This window comes from Leopardus geoffroyi, chromosome D4, assembly GCF_018350155.1.
Source record: "Leopardus geoffroyi isolate Oge1 chromosome D4, O.geoffroyi_Oge1_pat1.0, whole genome shotgun sequence".
Lineage (NCBI taxonomy): Eukaryota > Metazoa > Chordata > Mammalia > Carnivora > Felidae > Leopardus > Leopardus geoffroyi.
This window is the reverse complement of record NC_059342.1, coordinates 56919094-56945763: the sequence shown is the minus strand read 5'-3', so window position 1 is coordinate 56945763 and position 26670 is coordinate 56919094. Positions and strand designations below refer to the sequence as shown.

Genomic DNA, 26670 nt, shown 5'->3' with positions numbered 1-26670 from the left:
TAGCATCACAATCTCTTTATTATGATTTTCACTGTGCCCAGCCTCTGGGAGCATCAGCTCCTTCAGGAGTGAAGGCTGAGCCATAGGGAGGAGCATGCAGCTGTAGTGATGGGAAAGACAGGGCTTGGGGATGTTCCCCTCAGCTTACTGTCAAGTTACCTTCCTCAGAAAAGAACATAGGAAGGGAACAAGGGGCTAGAGGGCATTGGACCCCACAGTTGCTTGACTGTTCTGAGCCCCCCCTCACAATCCTGTGTTTGGCCGGCAGATAGAGCATAGGCCATCTCTTAAAGAAGGCTAAGCTTGAAGGCCTTTGTTTCACATGGATATGGGAAGGCCTTGCTGCTTATACCTTGATGTTCTCATCTATGGTCATGCCAACACATGCTATCCAAACTAGAATGTGATTGGGCTTCTTAGTCACTGGCCCAGACAGATGTGACACCCTGTCCACAATCTTGGTCATCAGGACATGCGGCTCAGAGGGAAGGTTTTCCTTAGTGTTAGTTGGGTCTAGTGGAATTCTGTCACCTGTTTATTTTCTTTCCTTTCAAGGTTGCCAAAAGCAGTGCCAGCAGGAAAGCAACAGCAGGGGAAATGCCCAGTCCTTCCCCATTCCAGGACTGAGCTATAGGGAACAGGCATGATACATTAATATTTTCCATTATCCAGCCAGGATATCTCTATTCTCTGAGCTGTAGCCAGGAGCCCAGAGAGAGATCCTGGGCATATTCAAACTAAGTGGCATGGAGAAAGTAGCAATTTTATTCTACTGTAAATTGAGGAGTAAAACGGGTTATGGTTACAGGTGCTACAGGATGTTGTCCTGACATCCAGTTGGTCTGCCTTTTAGTGCCAAGTATATTCCTGCCTTTACTCTGCTAGTTTGAAGGGGTCATGCTTGTAGGATCACTAGAGTCTGCTACCAGTCCCGCCTGGAGGTTATTCTTGGCTCTGCGGTGGTCATGGCTAGCCTGGGCCCCTGCCAGACAGCTTATGCCTCTTGGCGTTAGGGCTTCCTTGCACCACTCTTATTGAAGCCATGAAACCTGCAATGATTGAGGTTGTGCTTCAGACTAAGAGGCCTAGGCACAATTCTGGACTCACTCCCCAGTGAGGTGCCCTCTTCCCAGGGAGTTTGATCCTGTGCCTCCCATGTTAGTAATAGGAATGCTGAAACTCCCAGATCTGGCCACTCAAACAAGGCCAGGGTGACATCCCATAGGGAGCACCAGGGCCAAAAAGGCCAGTGTCTGCGCTATAGGCCCAGTCACTTGGACTGAAGGTGGGAGGAGGCAATGTGCTCGTGGCTCTGGCTGTTCTCAAAGGAAGAAAAGCACTTGGGAGTGGGCCAGTACCTGGGAGCAAAGGAACTGCTCCATCTCTGGGATCCAAAGGGGCCTTTACTCAAAGCACAGAGCCTACCATTGTTGCAGAAGGCTTGTCTCAGGAGAGGAAGCCACAGAGCAGACCTGGAGAGATTATGTGGCCATAGCTACTGCCTCAGCTTACCCTCTGTCCCTGCAGCTCCACTGTGTCATTCATATGCCCCTTTCTTTAAATCTGAGCATAAGGAAAATGAGTGTTTGGTGAAAAATAGGCCTAGGGCAAGTAGTCTTCAGAGGAGCATAAACATAATCTTAACCTCCATTGGTAGTGGGTGGAGCAGGTGGTGCTTGTAAAAAGCACTGAGCTCAATTTGGGGTAGCCAGGAAGAAATGACTGGAAGGAACATTTTCTCAAACCCTTAGAGTCAGACACTAATTTTTGTACTTGGCAGAATTTCAGATAGTCACAGTGATGGAAAGGCTTGAGGAAAAGGAAAGGGAATCGGTTTCACTAGGTTTATGAAAGTTTGAACACCTTCATATATATTGCATAGGAGCTCCATGGATTGGGACACTGGAAAGGGTCATCCCAGACAGGGGGGTTGGGATGGGCCTTCTGCAACTCTGGTCTGGGGGAACAAAGGAACCTCTTCATTAGTAAAAAGCCACATGCCTAATGGAGAGGAGGCTAGTTATTCCTCCATGTTTTGCTTCTTAGGACTCTTGTGGACTGGGAACTCTATGCTGGGGTCCTCTGGGCCCTCTATAGCATGCACCTACCAAGAAAACTTGCTGTCTTGGAACAGGGAGAGAGATAGTCCCAAATGGGCCTGATCCTACTGTGGAAGAAATTTAGGGCCTGCTTTGCTAGGCCCTGGGATGTACCTGGCCTGATCTGACCATGGTCTTTCACCACTCACCCACAGAAAGCTAGAAGCTTCAGTTCCACAGAGGTAGGCATCACCTTGTCTGTGAAGGATCAGGGAACAAGAAGATATATTTACAGTCTCTATGACTGATGCTGAGGCAGGAGAAAAAAGCAGTTCAACTCTCAAAGCCCAGAGCTTGTCTCTACTCAAAATTCCCTGTCTGTAATCCAGCAGCCCAAGGCCATTGGCATACAAGGTGATTTACCAGGAGAATAAGCAAGAGTCCCTGTGCTGAATGTGTTTTAATCTTCTCAGTGTAAAACCCCAGGTCTGGCTGCTTCAGAGGCAGTCCTTGGACCCAAGAGTCCTGTGCTTTTGCTTTTTATTTTTTCTGGCTAAACTAAATAATGGCCCTCCTAACTGATCAATCTTGGGAGTATGCCTAAGAAGTATTTACAAAAAGTTGTGGGTTTTAAAATGTTCAGAGCCATACACATGAATCCAAATTGATCTTCTGTCTCCTTCATTTCAGTACTGAATAATCCAACCCTTGAAGTTTCTCACCCTGATTCTGGGTCAGGCAGTTTCTACAGAAGGAGAGCATATAGTACTCTTACCATGACCCTGGTTGCAGCTCCCCACTTTCCTCTGAGCATCTCCACACTGAGCTGTATGCTACTTCTTCTGTAAGCACCCAATTTAGTACAAGTGCCTTGAGCAATGGAGATACGTTAGCTTCTACATGATCAAGCCAACCCCCTCTCTAGTATTCAAATTTGGCTAAACCTAAGTTGTCAGGCTGGAAACAGAACCTGGACTCCGGGGCCAGGGCTGACCCACAACATGCAGTGACTTGAGAACTTAATGAGAACTTAGTAAGGACAGCTGGGGCTCAGACATGTAGGGAGAAGCAGCAACTCAGGCCTTATCTCAGTGATGGGGAGAAGAATGAATCTTCTTCTGTGAGGCCTTGCTTAGACTTTCTCTGATCAAGAGCTGAGATGCAAATCTTCTTCTTAGCTCCAGCTTCTTACCCTCATTGTCAGGGTGGTTGAAAGGAGTCCTCACTGAGGGCTTCTGTGGAACTGTTCTTTCTTGGGCTGTGGGAGAGGCTGGCTCTTGTTCTTTATGCAATGGCACACTTTTTTTTTCCAGGTCTACAGGTGAGTTGAGGTGGAAAGATGGAAAAGCACAAGGCTTCTCTTTTCTTTTTCCATCCAGACCTTGTCCTCACTGGAGATCAAGCTTCGGGTCTCTGTGGTAGCCAACTTGGATGAGGCATCTAATACAGAGGCCTGTGGTTCTTGCCATCATACTTGTTCTATTCAGGGCCCCTGGGCTCTAGGCCATGTGTTCCCATCTGCAAAGCAGGGGCAAGGGTGGCTCATCTTGGTTTTTAACTGTTCTAAAGACTTTTGGACTTGAAAGATGTGGTGAGAGGTTCCTAGAATTCTGGGTTCCTGGGAAGGGCTGCCTTTCCCTCTTCTAATTAGGACTCCATAGACTAGTTACCTTCTCTGTCTCTAGAAATTAGAATTTAAATAAATAATGGGCTGAAGTGCCAGTGGTGGTTTTCAATAATTTTGTCACCCCAACATACCTGAGGGACATAGCACACACCTACCAGAACAGTGGCTCACCACAGAAGGGATTTTCATTTGGGGAAGAGGGAACCTGTCAGCATCTCTAGGATAACATGTGAGTCTGATGTGCCCTATTATCAAGAATCACTTGGCCAGAGACTTGTCTATAGGAAATCAGAACCGGCCAATAGAAGGAGTAAACAGAGACCCCCCGCCCCCCAATCTATAACCAGGAGCTTCACAAAGGAATTTTGATCCTTTTTCAATGAAGAAGAACCAGGTCTCTGAAGGCATGGACAGCTAGGCATGGGTATATGTGTGTGTATGCACATATGTGTGCAGTGGCAGGTCCAGTCTGTGATGTGAGGGTAGGGGGGTAGGTCCAGGAGCGGATATTGCCACAGCTCCCAGGGCTTTTCCTGGTGGCAATGCATTTACTGCCTCTGTTGTGAGGGGAAGAGTGATTTCAGTTCCATAAAGCTTAGTGGCAAATTGAGATGCTGGCAGTGCTCCATCCCCGTAAGTCTCAGGCAGAGGATGGTGGGGGGAAGGGGGAAAGGGCAAAAGGAAAGGAGGGAGAGAACATCACTGTCCCCCAGCTTCTCTGCTCCATGCTATCCTGGGGGTTTCAGATGAATTGCTGCACTGTTGGGGCGAGCGGCCAAGATGTAGACAACATTTTCCTGCAGGAAGGTAGGCCAATCCACAAATCTGGAGTGGGAGCAAAGAACAGGTTTGTGAGATTGGCTGTAGAGCCTGAAGGCTCGTGAGACCTGGTCCCAGTGGCAGTACAGCTTGAGCTGAGCAAAACTCAGAGAAGCCCTGGCTTTTGGCTGACATAGGTATGACTGGCTGTGCTTCCAAGTTGACAGACCAGCCAACTGATCCTATATATCTGTGGTCAAATGTATATTCTTGGAGCCTGGTTTCTGGGATAGGCACTTGCTGTTTTGGGGTGGCAGTTATTAATGCCCACTTATGTTTGTTAAAGGGTAGGGGTGCAGACAGCCCCTTAAGGAGGTTCTACTCACCTGGACTCCTGTTCTGTTGGCAGCAGAGCCTTGTCCTGACTCTTGCTGCTGCTGCTGGCTGGGCTACTATCTGCTATGGGACCCACATGGCTGATACTGTTGGACACAATGATATGTGGTTAGCAGTGGGAAAGTGAAAGGTCTGGCTCCTCCCAAACTCTGATGAACCCATCCATGGCTTTGGACATGCATGTCCAGGCTTTTCTAATGTTTATTTAGTTTTGAAGGAGAGAGAGACAGAGAGAGACAGATAGCATGAATGGGGGAGGGGCAGAGAGAGGGAGACTACAGAATCTGAAGCAGGCTCCAGGCTCTGAGCTGTCAGCACAGAGTCGGACGTGGGGCTTGAACTCACAAACAGTGAGATCATGACCTAAGCCCAAGTCGGATGCTTGAGCCCCCAGGCTTTTCTGATATGGGGCCACAGTTTGGAGGAGGGGATGCCCTATGCCTTGGCCCAACAGGAGTCACTGTCTAATGCACAGGAGGATCCTCTCCTATCCGTTGACAGAAGAAACAGAGAGGTACCTTTTATGCCAAGGGCCATTTGGCATGGAAAAAGGATGAGGGCATGTGAGTGGGGGCAGGGATTGGCAGGGAGCAAACCTGACACTGCAGGATGGAGCCTCTGCAAGGCGTTTGCAGAACCAAGAATGCTGGGCTCCGCGGCATTCTGCCTCACTGATAGTGTTCCCACTGCCCCGTGCCAGGAAGATGGCCCGGGCTCGCTCCCGCTCCTTGACTGTCAGAAGCCTTAACAGAGAGTTCTGGGGAAGAAGAGACAAGTTAAGATCTTGGAGCTGAAATATTTTGTAAAATGTCAAGCCATAGAGAATCCTACCTCCATTACCACCTTGGCAGCCTCCCTTTGAAGCTGCCCAGAGGCTTTCTGGTAGCATTAACATTTGCAGTTGGGTTCAATGCAAATCAATCTTCCTTGGGCAGTTTCCCCAGCTTAGGCACTGGACCACCTGTTACTGGGTAGAAGGTGAGCCCTTTCCTGGTACTGGTCCCTGCTAAGACAGTACCTAGTGCTCCCCCAACCTACCTGGCATGCTTCCCAGGTCTCTGTCACCCAGTATCCCATCGACATTCACCCCAGCTGGCCCTCACCTGGGGACGCAATTGCTGCAGAAGCAGGAGGGACTCATGGGACAAGAAGTCAGGCCACTCTATGTGTCCTCGATGTTCAGGGTCCAGGGCTGCAAACTGGCGGGCTGCCTGCTCCTCTTGCTCCTCGCTTAGAGCCCTGTCACTGTCCCCCCGCTTTGCTGCTTGGTGGCGGTAGCGCAGGAAGTCCTCCAGTGTCAGGGAGCAATCTGTGGGAGGCACCCCATGCTAGCCATGCCCACCCTTTCCTCAGCCTCTGGGGCATCTCCATTCACCCCTAGGCTACCCTCCAGAGCCCCTACATCCATAGCTTTTGTGGAGTCTTTTTCTCCCATAGCCAGGATAACTGAGGCTGTGGTGGGTGGGGGGAATGGGTAGGTGTGTGGGTGCCCCTGCTGGCCAACAGGGACCTATTTACCCCTACCCTCCAAATTCCAGAATACTCCTTTTATGGTTCATCCTAGAAAGTATGGAGGAAAAATGTGCCAGCCCCTCTGCATCTGACAGCCCTGTGCAGCCTTACCAGGGATGACTTTACACTGCTGAAAGGTCTCTGTGAGGCTGTACATTTCCTCCTCAGTTAGCAGCAAGTTGAGGTTGTCCTGAAAAAAGAGAAGAGCTGAGTCAGTGGCCATATAGACCAGCAAGAAAGAAAAGCCAAGGATCAAGAAGGATGGAAATAGTATTTCAATTTGAAGGCAATTCTGGGATCATCTAATCCCAGCCTCTAATCAGAATCAAGGAGACTGAGTTTCTAGAAAGGGGAAAGGACTTGCTCAGAGTTGACCAACTCTGTGGCAGAATCTTCCCCAGAAGCCTGGTATCCTGATTCTAGACCTGAGTCCCTTTTATGAAGACAGGAGTTTAAAAATTATTCTGAGATACCCTAGGGATTCCTTGGAAGTGCCTTAGGAAGCTGCTTCAAGGGAAAAGGGGACTAGTAAGTGGGCAAGGTTGTGAATCCCCAACTCCATCAATCGCAGCAGCTCCATCTTTATTCATTTTATGTACCTGGCTTCTGTGTTAGACTGTGCTCAAAGAGGATTTCAGTTAAAAAAGAAGTTTAATTCTAACTGATCCTAGTAGGCTGTATTACTTTAAATAATCCATAACGGTTTTAAAAGAGATGACATAATGACAAAGTCCCTAAAACCAAATGAGTTTTTTTTTGTGGTGCCATAGAAGCTTTAATTCTAAAACAGCACTGATATGTTATTTTGTTAACAGTTATATACAGTTTTATAGTCTTTAAATTATCAAAGATTCTCTCTAGTAGGTTATTTCTCTTCTAAAATACCAGCAAAGAACAGGAACAGACATATCATGAGTATTCATTTGCGGATTTCATAAAGAACTCAAACAATTCTTTCAATAAATGTGGTGTAACACTGTGAGATGTTCAGTGGGGCAGGAGTGTAGGGTGTGTGTGTGTGTGTGTGTGTGTGTGTGTGTAAGGAAAATAAAGAGGAACGATAAAAGATAAGGGACAGGTAGGCCAAAGCCTGACTGTGAAGTGCCTCAAATGCCCTTTATTTAAGGGCCTCAAATTCCCTTTATTTCTGAGCCTTTATTCAAATGAGCCTTTATTTTGGGGCAAAGAGGAGTCACCAAATGTTTTTTTTTTTAATGTTCATTTACTTTTTAGAGAGAAAGAGAGAGAGAATAAGCAGGGAAGGGGCAGAGATAGGGGGACAGAGGATCCAAAGTAGGCTCTGCACTGATAGCCGAGAGCCTGATGCAGGGCTTGAACTCACAAACCATGAGATAATGACTGATCTGAAGTCAGACACCTAACCGACTGAGCCACCCAGGGGCCCCACCAAATGGTTTTTAAGGGCAGAGTGCCATGGTCAACTCTTTGCTGTATGGAGAATGAATTAGAGGGGCAAAGTCTAGATGCATGGAGAAGTTAGTTGGCTGTCAATATAGTGCAGGTAAAAAAAGATGAGTGGCTAAACTAAGACTTGAGCATGGAGAAGAGAGGAGAGATTGGAGGTATTAGGAGACAGAATCACTTACTGGGTGTGAAGGATGAAAGAGAGAAATGAGTTGGTGTTGGTACCTGGGGAGTGGTGGTGGTGGTATTACTACTGACAGAGGCAATAAATGGATGGAGAACAGGTTTTGGGGAAAAGGGGAGTTTGTTTTGGGGCATGCTGAATGTGAAGTACCTGTGAGGCAACAAGATGGATGTAAATCCAAGAGATAAGAAATTCAGGTCTGGACACACAGGTTTGGGAATCATTAGTGTTTAGACAGTAGCTGTAGCCACTGAAGTGGATGAAGTAACCCAGGCAGAGAGTGTGTACAATGAGAAAAGATAAATGTAACAACAGAGCCCCAAGAAAGCATTTAGGACTACAGCAAGAAATTAACTAAAGTCATTCAGAATGGTCAGAGAAGATAGGAAGAGTATCAGTAGAGGATACTAGAAGCCAAGAAAAGAGAGTTGCACAATGTAGAAGGTTATATTAACAATGGTTATACAAATATGATAGGACTTTACTGATTTTCTATTTTCTCTAGTTTCCATATTTTACATAATAACTCTCATAAATACTCAAATCCCTCCAAAAGAGAAGAGGCAATAAGGAAGTGCTAAATACCCCAGAGAGGTCAAGTAAGAAGATACCTGAGAAAAAGTCACTAGGCTTGACAATTAGGTCACTGGTGACTTAAGAAAGAAACAATTCAGCAGAATGATGGATGCAGAAGCTGAATTATAGGTGGGTGAGTAGCCACAAGGAGCTAATGGAGTCTTTTCAAGAAGCCTGGCTATGAAGGGAAGGAAATAAAGGGGAAGAGCTTGGAAGAAGCCTTTGTAAAAAGTCTGGAAAGTGTTAGTAATGATGGTAGGACCATGACAGAAAGCCAAGAAGGGGGCCATATATTCTGGGGTGGGGGTGGGGGTTAGGACAGAGACACCTTCAACCTGGTCCCACATCAGAATACTGCAGAGGAGAGTTGCTGGGAGTGAAAAGGCTGGTGTTTGGAGGGGTGGTGACTAGAGAAGATGGTGTGTAGAGCAGGGTCTACCATGACATACTTCAGCTGGGGAAAAGATGTGTAAGTGGCTGGAAATAACTGTCCTATACTTCAATTTTGCTTTCTTCTAGGCAGTAGGAAGAAGAGGGGGGATCTGCTGAGATGCTGCTTATTCTGAAATCCGTGAATAATGAAGACACCTGCAGGATAACAGATCAATAAAGCAAGAGTTAAACTCTATTCAGATGTTCTGAGAAATGGATATCAATCTGGCTTTTGTCTTTTTAAAAGTTATAAGGCATTTATATAGAATTTGCAAAGTTCTGGGGCGCCTGGGTGGCGCAGTAGGTTAAGCGTCCGACTTCAGCCAGGTCACGATCTCGCGGTCCGTGAGTTCGAGCCCCGCGTCGGGCTCTGGGCTGATGGCTCAGAGCCTGGAGCCTGTTTCCGATTCTGTGTCTCCCTCTCTCTCTGCCCCTCCCCCGTTCATGCTCTGTCTCTCTCTGTCCCAAAAATAAATAAACGTTGAAAAAAAAATTAAAAAAAAAAATAAAAATAAAAAAAAGAATTTGCAAAGTTCTTTTTTTTTTTTTTTTAAATTAACGTTTATTTATTTTTGAGACAGAGACAGAGCATGAACGGGGGAGGGGCAGAGAGAGAGGGAGTCACAGAATCGGAAGCAGGCTCTAGGCTCTGAGCCATCAGCCCAGAGCCCGACGCGGGGCTCGAACTCACGGACCGCGAGATCGTGACCTGAGCTGAATTCGGACGCTTAACCGACTTAGCCACCCAGGCGCCCCAAGAATTTGCAAAGTTCTGAATCAATAGACCGTTGTTATTTAATTTACATAATGATCATATTAGAGATAAAGAACAAATGCTCCTAAGAATTAGGTGGTAGACCAAATGACAATCTTAGGACTAAGAAGTAAGTGTTCCTATGTTAGAGCCTACACCTATTGGAGGCAAGCTGGTTAGGATTTCAGGTTGGTTTTTCAGATGAGTACAATGAATGACAACCACAGACTTAGAGAGTACTGTTCCAAACAAAAGACTTTTTAGTAATTAGGCCTCATCCTACCCATTGATTCTTCTAGCTCAGTGGTTCTCAACTGGGGATAAGTTTTCTCCCCTAGGACACATTTGGGAGTATCTGGAAACATTTTTGGTTGTTACAACTGGGGTTGGGTGCCACTGACATCTAATGGGGGTAGAGGCCAGGGATGCTGCTAAATATCCTACAATGTATACACTCCCCACAACAAAAAATTATGTCCAAAAAGGTCATAATGCTGAGGTAGAGAAAGCCTGTCCTCAAGAGAAAGCTTGAGGATCCATGTGTCTACTATTGGAAACCTCTTTAGGTCACTGCCTAGAAACCAGTGTTCCAAGACTGGGTCTCTAGTAAAAGTGCCAAGTTCCCTGCAGTGAGGCAGCCTACTGTCCCTGTAGTCCAGGCTCACACAGTAGTGGCAGCTCCAGCCGGTTTCTGTGTGGGCTGTCTCGGTCACCTCCGCTGCACTATCTCCTTGGATGTAGCCCATGCGGCGCAGGCAGCCATCATGGAAAACCCTGGTGCAGATCCTGCATGGGAAGAGGCTCTCAGCTGTCCAGACCTCACAGACATCACACATCTCATCATTGACAACCTGAGGAAAGGAATAAATAGGGAGTGTATTCATTCCAGTGTAGGCAGCAAGATCCTATGACCACCAAACACAGAGCTACCTACACGGGGCTGAGTGTCCCTGGAGAAGCCCAGAGAAACAGCTCCAACTGAAGGCAGTGTTGAGGTGATGGAGCTTTCTCTTGGAGAGACAAGAATCAGTAAGCTTTTCCATATGCTCAGGCTTCTGTGATCATGTTTCTGAAGAGGGATGCTACTAGGATTTTTTGGGAAAAAAATCTGTTCTGAAAGCCTGTCCCAAGCATTGCAGGACACTTAGCATCCCTGGTTTTCTTGGCATCAAAAACCAGTAGCAATTCCCACTCACTGTGACCTTCTTGAATGCCCACAAATTTCTAAATGCCTCCTACAGGGAATACTACTATCCCTGCTATCGTGTCATTCCTTATCACCACTGCCTCATGTCTCTCACAAAACCAATCCAGGATGTAACATTTTTATTCTTGTAGAAGAAATTCTTTAAGATTGTTCTGGACTCAACTGCACCTTTCTGGAGTTCTTTTGTTTTTGAGTCTCATTTTAACTACACTCAGGCCGTCCTATCCTGCTCTCTGATCCTCAGAAAGTCTAAGACTTGAGAATTGTGCCTTAACTGGATACTCACATGTTCTCTGGGCTCCAAGCAGATATCAGGAGGCTTGTCATCATCCAGCTTCCGGGTAGGGCGGATGAACGCAGGGGGCGTGAAACGATTAGTCCTGTCAAACTCCTCAGGCTCCACTCCACGCCCATCTCGGAGCCTCTCCCAGGCTGCACGGTTGACACTGCTCTCTTCTTGGAGCACTGGAGTGCTTGCCTCTGCTTCTTTCTCCTCCTGTACCTCCTGGACAGAGCCCTCTACGGTGCCACGGCGGGACCCTGGAAGCTCACCGGTGCGTCGGATGGAAGGCCTGTCCCGTAGCCCATCCTTGAAGGCAGACACAGCCAAGCTCACCTTCTGCACCTGCTCCACTGTCTGCCGCTTGGACATCAACACCCCCATGGCTCTGTGGACCAAAAGCAGAGGGGCCCAGACTCAACCAATGGCCATGTTGGGCCAATCAGTTTCAACCATTCACCTAAATGGCAAGATTTTCTGGAGCTTAGTGGCATGGTGAGGTGGAGAGAACACTTGTTAAGGAGTCAAAAGACTCTGCTATTTTTAACTAGCTCTGTGAGTTTGTTTTTCTCATTTATAAAAATGGAAGCTATCTGCCCAGTGCACTTCACAGGGCTGTCATGAGGATAACATTAAAAAATGAGCTTAAAAAGTGTTTAGTAGACTGGGAAGTATTCTACAAATGTGAAATTGTACCTCTGTCTTTCTTGGTGTCCCAAAGCCAATTAGGTCTAGGGGTCCCACGCCTTTGTTGAGAAAGTTAGAAACTTCAGAGCCCAAGTCTTTCCTCTGCCCCATGAGACGACCCAAGGCTTAAAGCAAGACTGCAGCAATACATTTCAGACTTCTGACAAGAAACACTCCTCCAATAAGTGCTGTGCACAGTGCATCCAGGGATAATCCACATAAAATGCTCATTTTTTCAGTCACAGTGAATGATCTCCTATTTTTAGGGGACTCCTAATTAGATAGGAAACTCTACCACCCAATCCGTATGGTTAAGGTCACAAACAATCCTTTGCCCCCTCTAATTGGTAGCTATGCTTCTTTGTGGGTGTGTTTCTCTTTCATAGACAACCTGACCATTACAAGTGCTAAGGTGCTGCTCACATTTTTAAAACTTCACTAATGTTTTTTTTAATTTAATGTTTATTTATTTTTGAAAGAGAGACAGAGCATGAGTGGGGGAGGGGCAGAAAGAAAAGGAGACACAGAATCTGAAGCAGGGTCCAGGCTCCAAGCTGTTAGGACAGAGCCCAATGCGGGGCTCGAACCCACAGACCACGAGATCTAAGCCCATCAGACACTTAGAACCTATTTGAACCGATCGGTTTGAACTGATTGAGCCACCCAGGCACCCCACTAGTGTTATTTTTTTTTATTGAACTGTTCAATAAAACCTTTACAGATTAAGAAGTAACATTATCCCTGCTCTTCCTTTGCAGTACCAGGGTACAGCACTGTTAAGTGAGGGCATGACATGGCACATTGCAAAGCTGGTTTGCTATTTCCTAGCCTGAAAGGTCTTAGTGGAATTCAGCTGGGGAATGCTTCTTCTAAGTAAAGTGAAAAAGAGAGTCCATTTTAGCCTTTTTCTCAATCCATTATAATCAAGGCTTATTGAACAGCACAATGTGCAAAGCACTTACTAAGACATAGAAGACATAGAAGACATAGAAGACAGGAGAACAGTCTCACCACTAAAGCTACTTAATATCAGAACTCAAAGAAGAGTGAGACAAAGTACTGGAAATGCCTAAAGGGAGGTTAAGACTACACTACTGGGAGTCAAAGTGGACCCTGAAGAACGGGTAGGAAGCTATTTTCAGTTTGTGTGGGTGAAGAGGTGGCAAAGGGTAGGAGGAAAGGTTAGGGCCAATTAGAAGGCTACTATAATAGTCCAGGCAAGATGTAGAGGATTTAAACTGAAATGATGACAGCAAGAATAATGCTGACGGAGTCTATTTGATACCCTGGAAACAAAATTAGAGAAATTGGTAACTGACTAGATAAAGGGTAAAGGGAGAGAGGGCAGTTTTACATTCATTTATTTCCCAGCTTTATTGAGATATCATTGACATACAACACGATATAAATTTAAAGTGTACAACGTGATGATTTGATACTTATATATCGCAAAAATGTTTACAATAAGGCTAGTTAACACATCCTTTACCTCACATAATTACCATTTTGTCATTCTTATATTAAGAACATTATAGCTCTACTCTTGTAACATCTTTCAAATATACAAAATAGTATTAACTATGGTCACCTTGCTGTACCTGAGATCCCCAGAACTTACTTATTTTATAACTGAACGTTTGTACCCTTTGACCAGTGTTTCCCCATTTCCCCCTATCCTCAGCCTTTGGCAATCATAATTGTACTCTGTTTCTATGAGTTCAATATTTTTAAAGTTTTATTTATTTATTTTGGGGGGGGCAGAGAAGGAAGGAGAGGGGCAGAGAGAGAGAGAGAGAGAGAGGGAGAGAGAGAGAGAATCTCAAGCAGGCTCTGTACTGTTAGCATGGAGCCTGATGTGGGGTTTGAACTCATGAACCTCAATATCATGACCTAAGCTGAAATCAAGAGTCGGATGCTTAGATGGCAAACAGACACACGAAAAGATGCTCAACATTGCTCATCATCAGGGAAATGCAAATCAAAACCACATTGGGATACCACCTCACACTGGTCAGAGTGGCTAAAATTAACAACTCGGGAAACAACAGATGTTGGCGAGGATGTAGAGAAAGGGGAACCCTCTTGACTGCTGGTGGGAATGCAAACTGGTGCAGCCACTCTGGAAAACAGTATAGAGGTTCCTCAAAAATTAAAAATAGAATTACCCTAAGATCCAGCAATTGCACTACTAGGAATTTATCCAAAGGATATAGGAATGCTGATTCAAAGGGACACATGCACCTGAATGTTTATAGAGGCACTATCAACAATAGCCAAATTATGGAAAGAGCTCAAATATCCATCAACTGAATGGATAAAGAAGATGTGGTATATATATACAATGGAATACTACTTGGTGATGAAAAAGAATGAAATCTTTGCAACAACATGGATGGAACTAGAGGGTATTATGCTAAAGGAAATAAGTCTGTCAGAGAAAGACAGATATCATATGATTTCACTCATATGTGAAATTTGAGAAACACAATAGATGAACATAGGGGAATGGAAGGAAAAATAAGATACAAACAGAGAGGGAGGCAAAACATAAGAGATTCTTAAATATAGAGAACTAAGGGTTGATGGGGGTAGGCGGTTGGGGGGACAGGGAAAATGGGTGATGGGCTTGAGGAGGGCACTTGTTGGGATGAGCACTGGGTGTTGTATGTAAGTGATTAGTCATGGAAAACTACTGAAGTAGACCATACTGTATGTTAGCTAAGTTGGCAAAAAAAAAAAAAAAAAAAAAAAAAAAAAAAAAAAGAGTTGGATGCTTAACCAACTGTATTCAGGTGCCCTGAGTTCAAGGAATTTAGTGTTTTTAGATTCCCTGTATGTGAAATCATACAGTATTTTATTCAGCTTTTCTCTGACTGATTTACTGAGAGGGCAGGAGGGTTTGTTTGTTTTTCTGTTTTTGTTTTTTACTGACAGGGCAGTTTGAAATCAACTAACTAGTGGAATTTAAGAAACAAAATAACTTGTTCTAGTTCTGGATCTGCTGTGATCCAGGACACCTTCCTTTACTGCCTTGGGCTTTAGCTCTCTGTTAATGATCATGTTTGGATTATGTAGTCTTAAACATTTATAATGTTCATGTTCTTTTATCATATTCTTTTACAAGTAACCCAAACAGGTATCTAGTCTGGGTGGGCCTAGGAGTAGAGAGGAGAATGTGTGTATGTTAGTGCTTTTGCTGAGGCTATGGATCCAGAGTATTCTTGAAGAGGCTGGGTCTATAATCTCCAGACACTGCTCACATGCCTCAAGAGCACCAGCTGTGCTATGGATAGGTAGGAAGCAAGTCTCCCACTTAGAGCAAGAGGTACAGACACACCACACCAAGAGGGAGAATGTAAAACTGACACACAACCCTTTACTGCAGACCTTCTTCACGATCAATTATTTCCAAGGCTACAGGGTTTTCCTCAGAAAACTTTCATGGTATGTTTTTCAAAAGTTTTGACTGTGACCCATAGTAAGAAATATAGTTTATGATGTGACTCTGTAGACATATGGTTATAAACATGTATTCATAAATCTAGAACTGAACCTGTAGTTTTGTGAAACAATCCTACTAATACTACATGTGATGCCCCCCCTGATATTTTCTATCCTTTCTATCCTATTTCATTAAAACAATCCTGATAGTGACTCTCCCAAATGATTTCATGACTTCGCAATGAGTCTGGACCTGCGATTTGAAAAATACAGCCTTGAATAATTTTACATTTTTGATTAGAGAACCACATTTTTGTCTTTTGATTTAAAGATGGTTACTTCTAAAAGACAAGGACAACATTGTGGAGTAGTAAGCTTTCCCCGTGACTGCTGTGGTACAAGAACAGAATTCTCAAGCTTGTTATAAGAGTCTGTGGTTCTAGGGGGTGCCTGGCTGGCTCAGTTGGTGGAGCATGCAACTCTTGATCTCGGGGTTGTTTGAGCCCCACATTGGGTGTGGAGCCTATTTAAAAAAAAGTCTGTGGTTCTAAAACTGATGGTTGCCAGAGGGAAGGTGGATGAGGAAATGGGCAAAATAGGTGATGGGGATTAAAGAGTGCACATGTCATGATGGGCACTGGGTGATGCATGGAATTGTTAAATCACTATATTGTTCACCTGAAACTAATATAATACTATGTTAAGTATACTAGAATTAAAATAAAATGATATAAAAGAGTCTGTGGTTCTAACAGAGATGGACAGCTACTAACATATCTTTGACTGAAGAAGACCCTACTGAGAGGCTGATCCTCTTTGACTTGTGCATAAAGGTAAAAGAATATTTACTGGCTAATTTTTTACAATTATAAAAAGGTGGAAATAATGTCAATAGGAGGATTATTAAAAAAACCTGTGATATATTCATGCCATAAATAAAGAGAAAAAACTGATTTAATCCAATAGGAACACAAAGATCAGAGCAATGATTCTCACTGGCTGGATCCTGGGGGCAGGTAGGGGATATATATTTGAGCTCCAGGAGGAGAGAAGATAGAAGAAGTGAATAAATTATAATACATATTTATATCTGTAAAGCAAATATTAAAGTCATCACTTTTTTTTTTGTAAAATAGACTACAAAACAGCAGAGCTTGACAGTGTCCTCTTGGTTCTTCGGGAGATAAAAAAGTACTATTGGGGGCAGCCTCCTTCCAGAAGTTGTATTATAAATTTTAGGGATTAGTTATAAGACATTTAAGTTTCTTAGCAAGAAAGTATAGGTTGAAACAAAGTTGAGAAATGCTTATTTGGAGACCTAAAATAACTATACGAAAGTCATTTTTTTAAGAATGATTCATTGGAGGAAAATCAATGGTATGTATTTGGTTCCCACTGGCTTTTTCAGATAATGCAGTAAGAGTTCTCAACAAAGGCCAGCCAATGAAGAGGGTTGCTCTATAAGTGAACTGACTCATTAATAGTGTATCAGCAAATTAACCACAGGCATCTCCCAACACATTGTAGTCCTGCTACAACCCATTATTCTCTGTAAGGATAACAAGAATCACTATTAAGCTATCTCAACTGTTAATGATGTCACTGCAGTGGTTTGGGGAGTTTATCTTTAAAGGAACTTCAATGAAGACTGAAGATGACATCCACCAGCAAAACAAACATAAAAACAAATTAAAAACCACTTTCCATCCCTGACCACAGGATCCTGGAGTACTTCTATTGCTTTTACCTGAGATGGTTCAGTTTTCTAGGCCACTTTATGTCCATAAGGGCGGAAAATGTAGAGCAGAACCATTAAAAAGAAACCGCCAAAATCCAAACAAGGCCCAAAGTCATTTTGAATAAACATGACTTTGATTTTAAGGGTAAACTGTGAGGACACAATAGAAGTAGGCTTCAAAGAGTGAGGTTTAAACCCTTAATGCTTAACAGAGAGGACCAAATCTGTATACAAAAGACACCTTGATTAAAAGCAAGTGTGTTGAAATATCCATGATGTGCACCTGGGTGTTTGAGAAATTAACAAAATCAGCTCTAATATCTAGAGAAACAAGTGGTAGTGATTAGTGATGGGTAAAAACAAATGCCTGCTGAGAAAAACCTGGCCCTTCCTGTGCTGGAAGAAGTCCTAGGAAGAAGAGTGAGTTAAAAGGAAATCAAGTTGTAAAGATTCCGCAAATGGTAACTAATGATTACTTCTTTGGCTGATGGGTGGAATTGGGTTTTCCACCTCCCTAACAAAGATGAAAGAAGGATAAAAAGACATTGTCTCAAGAATGATGTTACTGCCAGAGAATTTGTGGTATCTAAGGAAGGCTTGGAAAATAACCTCAGAGGGCAGGAGCAGGGGGGTGGTGAATAACAGGGACAAGAAGGTAGAATAGAGCTGTTTGGCTATATGATCTGGAGGAAATGAAAACAGATGACAAAACCAAAATCCTTCTTTCGGTAAGAGAAGTTGGTCTAGATGTATTTGTCAGGTAGTAAGACATGTGGGCAGCTTGGTGTGTGTACAAGACACACCCATTCTCTGCAGAGCACATGCTTAGAACACAGTGATAATATTTATAAGGGCAAAGTAGTGGGAGTAAGAGGAGGAAGGGTTGCTTCATAGAAGGAGCTGGTGGAGAAGTAAGGAAGGGGAAGGCAGCTAGGGAACCTTTTCCCAAGCTCTCTATAAAGATTTGTACCTATGAGAAGACTGGGAAATAGCCCTCCTAATAGGCAGGAGTCTCCTCGTTTGGCATGCTAAATGTAAGGTACATTTACTGTACTTGCTTTCATCGGATTCTTTTTTTATTTTTATGAAAAAATTTTTAATGTTTATTATTTTTGAGAGAGGGAAAGAGAGAGAGCACGCACGCAGGGGAGGGGCAGAGAGAGAGAGGGAGACACAGAATTGGAAGCAGGCTCCAGGATCTGAGCTGTCAGCACAAAGCCCCGATGCAGGGCTCGAACTCACAGACCACGAGATCATGACCTGAGCTGAAGTCGGCCGCTTAACACACTGAGCCACCCAGGGGCCCCTGATTCTTTTTTTAAAATTAATTTTGTATCCTGTGACTTTACTGAATTCATTTATCAGTTATAGTAGTTTTTTGGTGGAATCTTCAGGGTTTTCTATATATAATATCATGTCATGTGCAAACAGTGAAAGTTTTACTTCTTTACCAATCTGGATGCTTTTTATTTCTTTCATCTGATTCTTGATATAGGGCTGGCAACTGTTTGAAAAAGGCTCAAAAGCATCTAAAAGTGATTGCTTAGAGGTTAAGAGGGCTTTCCTAGGTTGCAACAAGGCAAAGAAAACCTCTGAGTGGAGGGACAAAGGAAAATAACCAGAAAGTGGGTTGAACAGGTGGAAAAAGGAATTTCAGGTTTCCAGTGACATCAAAAGAGAAAAAAATTTATATGGTTCCCATGGTCTTCCACAGAGCATGGGTTCTACAGATCTTTGTTAAATAAATGTTGCAGAGATGACTGAACAACATAAGAAGTTTATTTGAGATCATGGTGTCAGTACCCTTTCTCTTCCTCAACATTGTCCAGAGAGACAACTAAATCTTCAGAACTCAGTTCTAAAAACCACAGAGTCATCCGCTCATCTCATCATATCTACTCTGCTTCTCCAGAGGTGGACCCTGAATGGTGGTGGTTCAGGGCTAGCAGGGATGAGAACAAGTAACCATATAGTAGTTATGGGTAATTTCTCTGACCACAGGGGAGAGCTACAGAATTTTGGAATTTAGCCAGTTCGTATAACCACAGTAAGAAAAGAGAGAATATTATCAAGATCAATGGTCTCCTGCATTTATGGTGTGTCCTGTGGCACTGTGGCCTGGCCCACAGGGCTGTTGCCCTAAGGGCACAAGTAGGAAGCTTGAAAATCTATATCTTCCCCACTGGGTTTGGGCTGGAGAAATTTAGCATGTGCAGCATCTGCACATGAGAGTGAAAAATTTCAAGGTGGCTGACAGTTGGTTCCAGGAAGCATGTGCCTAAAAGATTGAGAGCCTCAGGGTAAGTCACATACTTAACATAGAAGGTAATTAGCCACAAGGGTATGGAAAATCAGCAGAACCAGGGTCTAAAAAATGCAAAATGCATAGCACAGACTCTAAGCTCACTGCGGACATCAACATCAATCTCAAGACTTTAAACAAAAGCCATCAAAGAGTTTTGCTTTAGGAATGCAGTGTCTCATGACAGTGCTCTGGGAGCCTGTTCATAATCAACCATTCCTGTTGACTAGCGGTAATTTACAGATTACTTTTAGTTTTCATATCTGCAGACTCTGAAAGGGTCTACCTGGTACCTCCCTCTCTTCTTTCATTCTATTTATCCAGCACAGCAGCACTGGCCTCAGTCAGTCCAGAGAGACATAGTCAGCCTCAACTGCACAGGGCTCCTTTGGGGTTTCCTTTGGGGTTTCCGAGCAGCAGAAGGGCTAAAGAGTGAATAAAAACTGTCTTCCTGAACTCTGCTCAAGAGAGTGATACATGAAGGAGGTCCTATTTTTAATATTTACTAAAAGCCATCAAAGCACTAATATACATGAGAACACAATTATGGCATGATCCTTAGCCTCTGGGGGCTTGGGATGAGTCTTCATGAAAAGCTACAGTGCTGGCTTCCCACAGAAGCAGAGCAACAGTTAAGAAATAGCACATCATTAGTGACTGGCTGGTGTGACTGCACTTAGCAAGCAGAGCTTTTCAGCAAGATGGAGAGGCACTCCTGTTCTCTGCTGTAGGCCCCTGAAGCACAGATTCAACCCCATTTAATAAACTTATTACACCTTAATTATATTTACTTGTTTATCGATTCTACAAATATTTGCTGAGTGCAGCCTAGTATGTGTCAGGCACAAATCAGGCACTTAATAACCGTTGGTAGAATGAACAAACGGAATCTCACTCAGCCTGTGAGAATGCAGTGTATATGTGTGTGTAGGGGGCATGAGTGTAGGATTTAAAAAAAAGGTGTTGCTTGAGCTAAATTTTGAAATATGAGTGGGAGTTACCCGAGTGGCTAAGGAAAAAAAAAAAAAAAAGAATTCCAGGAAGAGGTAAAAGCACATGCCAAGGCATGGATTGCTATATGGGGACTCCATCATAGCTCAGGAGGTATGAAGCCAGCTGGTTGCTGGATAGAAATAGGCAAGCAAAACTGCCTTCACATATGAATCAGCCCCACAAAACTTGTTTGAGACAGTATGCTTAAAATATTTGTTTAGAAGGGAATATGTATTTGGATTTCAGGAGGCAAAAAACCCAGATAATTTAATTTTCTGAGGTCAGGTGGTAGGATAGCCCTGATAAGTTACAGAACTGACCAGTGAGCATGTTGCTTGGCTTTTGGACCCATCAGGAAACTCTTCTCCATAGCCTAAGAGCTGGTAGGTGGTGACTGTAGTGAATCATTGGCGCTTTCCCTCTGGGAGACCCATAAATTTGATTAGGAGACTCCAAAAAGGAAAAAAAAAAAAAAAAAAAGAACAGGAAAAAGAGAAAGTGAGCCAGGCACCCCACACACTGTTGCTTTAGTAAGAAGACCCCAGGAAGGTGAAACATTCCTCAAAAACAAATAGAAACATGTATGTAAAAGGGCTCTAACTATAACAAGTTATCCAAATATAAGGTATTGTCATTATTATAAGAAGCTAAGAGTGTGGGCAGTTCACTCAAAGCGTATGGGCAAAAGCAATTTGGGGAGGGTAATGTCAGGGGGGTTAACAGTATAGCTGCCAGAGGAGGCACATAACCTATAGGTACTCTGTAAAGCTATAATTTCCCCTTACTTTTCTTACTCTATAGTAAATGATTAGAGACATGCAGACTGATTCTATGTAACTCCTCAAGGGCAAGCAACTGTCATACATATCTAGCATAGTGCCTGGCAAGTAGGTTGCACTTAGTAAATATATATGAATCTCTGAGGGAATTGGAGAGGGATGTTATAATGGAAAAAGTAATCATGTCTCCATCTATAAACTGACGGTCTTGGTTTCTTGGTCCAAAGCTGGTAAGCAATTCCTGTCAGAACTTGGTCATTAAGACTCAGGGTGGAATGGATAATGATATTCCCATCAGGAATGAATAAATCAATCTGGGAAATGAAGACAGCAGAAACCAAGAGCATTGTTGGAGAAAAGCAGGTGGGACTAGAAGATAAAGATTCTGTAACTAAAGACAAATGAAATTATTTGCATAAATATGATCCACTTAGGAACAGGTGTGCTGGAAAAAATAGAGGGAGTATGGGAAATGGGCTGAGGAAAGTCCTATTCATGTTTGAGGAAAAGGAAGCACTGTCAAAAATATGGCAAATGTAGGAAGAAGAAATCTAAGAACATGATCAGAGAAGATGTGGAAGATTAAAGGCTAAGAATATGATCAGAGAAGATGTGGAAGATTAAAGTCCATAAGTAAAACCCAGGTATATCAGTACATGCACGTGAAGTTCTCTCCCATTTTATTTCCCTTTGGAGAGAGCTTTTTTTTTTTTTTTTTTTAATGAGTAGATTAAGGCCACCAGGTGACATCCTTCACATCCATTCTGGATTGATTTTACTCATGTTGTGTTTAGCGGAGAGTTAGTACTCTTAGGATTTTTGTAATCTTTATGTTTACCCAATGCTGGACATCAGGGAGATGATATTCAAAGTGCAATATTTGGGGAGCACCTGAAGCCACCTAGCAATTTTTCCAGGGACATGAGAGGGTGTGATACCAAGAAGAATGTAAGGAAAAAAACCCAATGACATATTCTGAATTGGAGCAAAGGTCATATTTCCAGATTTGCAGACTTGCTCCTTCCTCTTCTTCTTTTTTTTTTTTTTTTTTTAAGTTTATTTATTTTGAAAGAGAATGTGGGGAGGGCAGAGAGAGGAAAGAGAATCCCAAGCACCATCAGTGCAGAGCCCAATGAGGGCCTTGAACTCACGAACAATGAGATCATGACCTGGCCGAAATCAAGAGTCAGATGCTTAACTGAATGAGCCACCCAGGCGCCCCTCCTTCTGATTTTCTTTAAAAAAAAAAAAAAAAATGGGGCATCTGGGTGGGTCAGTCAGTTGAGTGTCTGACTTCACCTCAGGTCCTCATCTCACAGTTTATGAGTTCAAGCCCCACATCGGGCTCACTGCTGTCAGCTCTGAGCTGGCTTTGGATCCTCTGTCCCCCTCTCTCTGCCCCTCCCCAGCTTGCACTCTCCCCAAAATAAATAAATATTAAAAAAATACACACACACACACACATAACCCTATTTATTTTGGTGTGTTAAGCTGATGAGAGGGGTGTAAACTGAAAGGGGGATTTTAAACACTTTGTAATGGAGAAGTGATGAACCAATGTAAACCTTTGTCAGAATTTACTCCATTGAGGGAGCTGTGCCTGAGGTGCCACACCCATGCATCAGGCAACCACTGAGTTTAAAAAGAAAAGCTAACAATTGGCAAATCAGCTTGTTTTGTTTTCTCACAAGCCTGATCTTTCCTAAGTAACCCCAGGAGCCGAAGACAGCCAATTCTATTAAGGGAGGATGTCACTAGGTTTGGCTATGTGGAAGAAGGATAATAGGGGAACAGGAAAACTCTTTCAGAATGGTTCTCTGATGAATACATTGCTTACTTCCCTCACTACCCCATTTTTGGACAAGAAACCAGACTCTATCCTTGGTTCCAAATTTGCACCCTTAGGATTCAGGTGGAAATGAAAGCACTAACACAGCCAAAGGGGTGAGTTGAGGGTGCATCACTGTGTTAGGTGCAGACCCTTTGTCCTCCCAGAAAATGGACTCCCAATAAACCTTCCTTGGCTCTGCACCTTTTCTGCCCTCCTCATCATCATGCAGAAGCACTTTGGGGAAAAAAGTGTCCTGCATGTTATCTGTGGACCAAAGTCTGTTGGTGCATGTAGTCAGAGGGCCACAAAGCCACTATGAATCATGTTTCCTAAAAGTGACACTGTCTCTCCCACCTCTCCCCCAAGGATTCTGCAAGCTGGGAGGGTAGTCTTAGAACACCATGCTCTGAAGCATTCCTCTTGTTCCCCAGCCAAATCCTATCAAAGACCACACCCAGAGGCTTCTTCCCAGCCTCAATTAAGTCCGGAGACAACCAGAGGCCTCCTTACAGTGGGGTTGCCAGTGAAGGAAGCCACACCCTGAAATCTGGGGAAATCAGTTCCTGCAGCAGTCTCATCCCCAATTAAACACTCCTCATTCACTTATTTAGGCATCACATTTACTGACCATGTACTATTGCATATATATTGCATATACTATTGCATATATATATTTTTTTACTATTGCATATACCATATACTATGCCTGGTATCTTAATGCAACTTAACAAATATACGTTCTTGCTTCTGCCTCTCCTTGACACTTTCTCCCAAGTAAATTTCGAAAACCGATCTCAGGATTCCAAGCTTTGTGACCTTGGGCAAATTGCTAAACCTCTCTGAGTCTAAAGTGCCTCACGTTGAAAAGGGGATAATTGCATAATGCTGTTGTAAGGATTCTATGAGATGTTAAACACCTCTGGCATTGTACTTGGTATATGGGTGCTCAATAATCCTACATATCTTTTCTTCTTCCTTCAAAGGACTTTCTCTTCCAGGACCTGCCAGCATCAATTATTCCACCTGTCTTACTGCTTGCTTATGGATAGTCAAGCCCAGGGCCCCGAGTCTCCTATCTTAGCTTCAGAGGGCTCACTTGTCCTCCCTTCCCTTATGTCCTTTGCTCTAATAGAAGTTCCTGCCTCCACAAATATCCAGCTTCGAGACAACCTGGGCTACCACGGAAAATACATTTTCTAATGGGGTCGGGGAAGGAATGGACAAAGGCAGCAGCCCCACAGGGCCCCAGCCTCTCGATCACCTTGGAGGGGCACAATTTAGGGCACACTGAGCCCTAAAAAGGTCAAGGCTAAAGTCCTTTGGGCATATGGGAAGTTATTCCTGGCCTAGATCCCGCAGCAGGGTCCTCTCCTTCCAGTCAGAGGTTCATTCCAGGCAGTTCCAGGGCACAGTCTAAGGTATTCCTTTACACAGCAGTCCTCTGTGGGGTCCATCCCCACCGCGCAGGCTCCTGAGGCTCCCCTGTGTTCTCAAACGGTCTTCCACTGAGACACCACCGGAGACCACCCTTGCCCTCCGGTAGTCATACAGAAGGTCTCTGTGGGTAGACAGTGCCTCCACGCTGTGCCTCCCCATGGCAGCAAATGCAGAGACAGCCCTGGGAGTCTCCGTTCACACAGGGGTCCTCCATGGGGGCGGCTCCCTGCACGCCTCCGGAACTTTCCCAAGGGGCAGAGGCAGGGACACTCGGGGGGTTATCTACTTACACAGGGACTCCCTTAGGGGCGGCTCCCACACAACACCTCAGAGTCCCCGGAGGGTTGTCCGCGGCCCGCAGACCCGTCCCGTAGGGCGCCTGCCGTGTCCCCGCCGCCCCCGCCCCCGCTTACCGGGACCGTCAGGGTGCGGGACGCGGGTCCGGGGCCGGCGGACTCTACACCGCGGACCCCGCGCCGCCCATGGCCACTCGGGAGCCGGCGTGCTGGGGCCGAGCGCCGGGAGCAGGCGGCGCAGGCGGAGCAGCAGGCTGAGGCGGCGGCGGCGGCGGCGGCGCGCGCTCTCCAAGCACACCCACCCTCCCTGTCTCCCGCCCCGTGCGGCTGCGGCGCGTGCGCCCGCGCCAGAAGACCTCCGCGGGCCGGTGGGCGCGCGTCGCGCTCCGCCCTCCCGCGCCTCGGGGCACGGCCCTCGCAGCTTAGCTTGGCGACCTCGCGCAGGAATGAGGCGCTGAGGGACCGCAGGAAGGCGGCGCCCGGCTCCGACGACCTGTGGGTCCGGGTGCCAGTGGGCGCCCCCGACCAGCTCCCCGCTCTGCGGCGCCGGGTCTTCGGCAGCCGGGCAGCCGACGGCAAGGTCAGTGCCGGCCCGAGGAGGCGTCTCGGAAGGGGGCTCCGCGGCGGCTCGTGGCTCCTGCCCGCCCGCCGAGGCGAAGCGTCCTGCAGCCCGCACCTGCTGGGGAGGTGAGAATGACTCATCCAAGCGGCCTCGGCCGGGGGCCCTCTCCTCTCTCGCCAAGCCCAGCTGCCCAGTCAGGCCTCCGGGGGGACGACCCGCGCGTTAGGGCACTCACCTTCGCAGTACCCCACTGCAGAGTGTCTAAATGAGCCTTCACAAAGCGCCCTGCTGCCCCCACTCTTCCTGCGTTCTGCTTTCAGAGGTTATTGGTCTTCCATCTCCAGCAGCAGGCAGTACTGTAATGTAACCCACTTTTTGCTGCAGAAGCCTCATCCCTCAGACTATCAGAATAGCCAGCTTGTCAGGAGGCCAGAAGTCCTGAGAGCTATAACACGCATTACACCAAACAAACTGTATACTCTGAAGAGGGCAAGAAAAAGATCAAGTCATAAAGCACTTAGCAACAAATTATAAAGAAATAATTGAAGTTATGCAAATGATATGCCAAAAACCCTCTGTAATTTCATTTACATTTTTAAAAATATACTTTATTGTCAAATTGGCTTCCATACAACACCCAGTGCTCATCCCAACATCATTTACATTTTTAACATACCTTCATTTTCTTGTGCATTCAAATACTATCTCAAATACAATTCGCATTTTCTGAGCATCTAGTATTTGTCCTACACTGTACTAGGTGCTATAGGAGATTTAAAAAAAAAGGGGGGGGGAACTCGTTTTGTCCTTAAGATCATGGCACTTACCAAAAGGGAATATAAGGTCGATATAGTACAATATATTGCTGTCACTTTTAAACAAAGTGCCAGATGCTATTCTAAAAACTTCATATTAAGTCATTAATTTTTATTCCATTCCTTTGAGGGACTGTACGTTGTTTCTGCATTTTGCTGGTGATGAGAATAAGGCACAGAGAAATTAAACAATTTGCCTAAGGTCACATAGCTAATATATAGTGGAGATGAAACTGAAGTCTCTAAATTCTGACTTCAGACCCCAAGTTTCTAACTATTTTACTGTACTGCCAATGAGAAGGGAAAGGATACTAATCATTAATATATGGAATTCTAAAATTAGTACTTATTTCTGGGGAACCAGTATTCTTTTTTGCTTGTGAAAGTAACACAAAAGAACAAACAGCTTTCCATATAGTCTGGAAGCCCCAAACCTTCTTTAGAATTACATCATACTAACAGTTTCACATATATGGTTGTCTGAACTGTTTTCAGTAACTTTTATTTCCAGGCTGTTCGACAGGCTTATATGGAAGAAGAGGCTGTAATAATATCACCATAGAAATGTCTGGTGGTTAATTCCTTCATTCAAAAAAAT

At 44.7% G+C, this 26670-nt stretch overlaps 1 protein-coding gene and 1 long non-coding RNA gene across 4 annotated transcripts; one reads left to right on the top strand and one right to left on the bottom strand.

Annotated features, from left to right (window-relative positions):
• On the bottom strand, window positions 1-25694 carry PHF24 (PHD finger protein 24). 3 transcript variants are annotated; one of them, XM_045468619.1, is made up of 8 exons: window positions 25493-25694; window positions 11198-11579; window positions 10370-10555; window positions 6445-6523; window positions 5925-6130; window positions 5418-5578; window positions 4812-4907; window positions 1-4491 (listed from the first exon to the last, which is right to left on the bottom strand). In XM_045468619.1, the coding sequence occupies exons 2-8, from the start codon at window positions 11573-11575 to the stop codon at window positions 4395-4397; spliced, it is 1203 nt and encodes a 400-aa protein (XP_045324575.1). In that variant the 5' UTR covers window positions 11576-11579; window positions 25493-25694; the 3' UTR covers window positions 1-4394. The 3 variants fall into 3 exon arrangements, with proteins under 3 accessions (XP_045324575.1, XP_045324574.1, XP_045324576.1); XM_045468618.1 differs by lacking the exon at window positions 25493-25694 and adding an exon at window positions 24813-24943; XM_045468620.1 differs by lacking the exon at window positions 25493-25694 and having other exon boundaries at window positions 10370-10490; window positions 11198-11325.
• LOC123593091 lies at window positions 7668-9168 on the top strand. The gene is made up of 2 exons (XR_006710116.1): window positions 7668-8647; window positions 9038-9168. It is a non-coding gene; the product is annotated as an uncharacterized LOC123593091 (long non-coding RNA).
• Window positions 25695-26670: the final 976 nt, after the last annotated feature.

Coding starts and splice junctions, on each gene's coding strand:
- PHF24 (XM_045468619.1), bottom strand. CDS start 11,575: ATGGGGGTGTTGATGTCCAAGCGGCAGACAGTGGAGCAGGTGCAGAAG. Junction 6,131..6,444: donor GCAGTGTAAAGTCATCCCTG/GTAAGGCTGCAC, acceptor TGCCTCCCACAG/ATTGCTCCCTGACACTGGAG. Junction 4,908..5,417: donor GCTCCATCCTGCAGTGTCAG/GTTTGCTCCCTG, acceptor TGTGTCCAACAG/TATCAGCCATGTGGGTCCCA.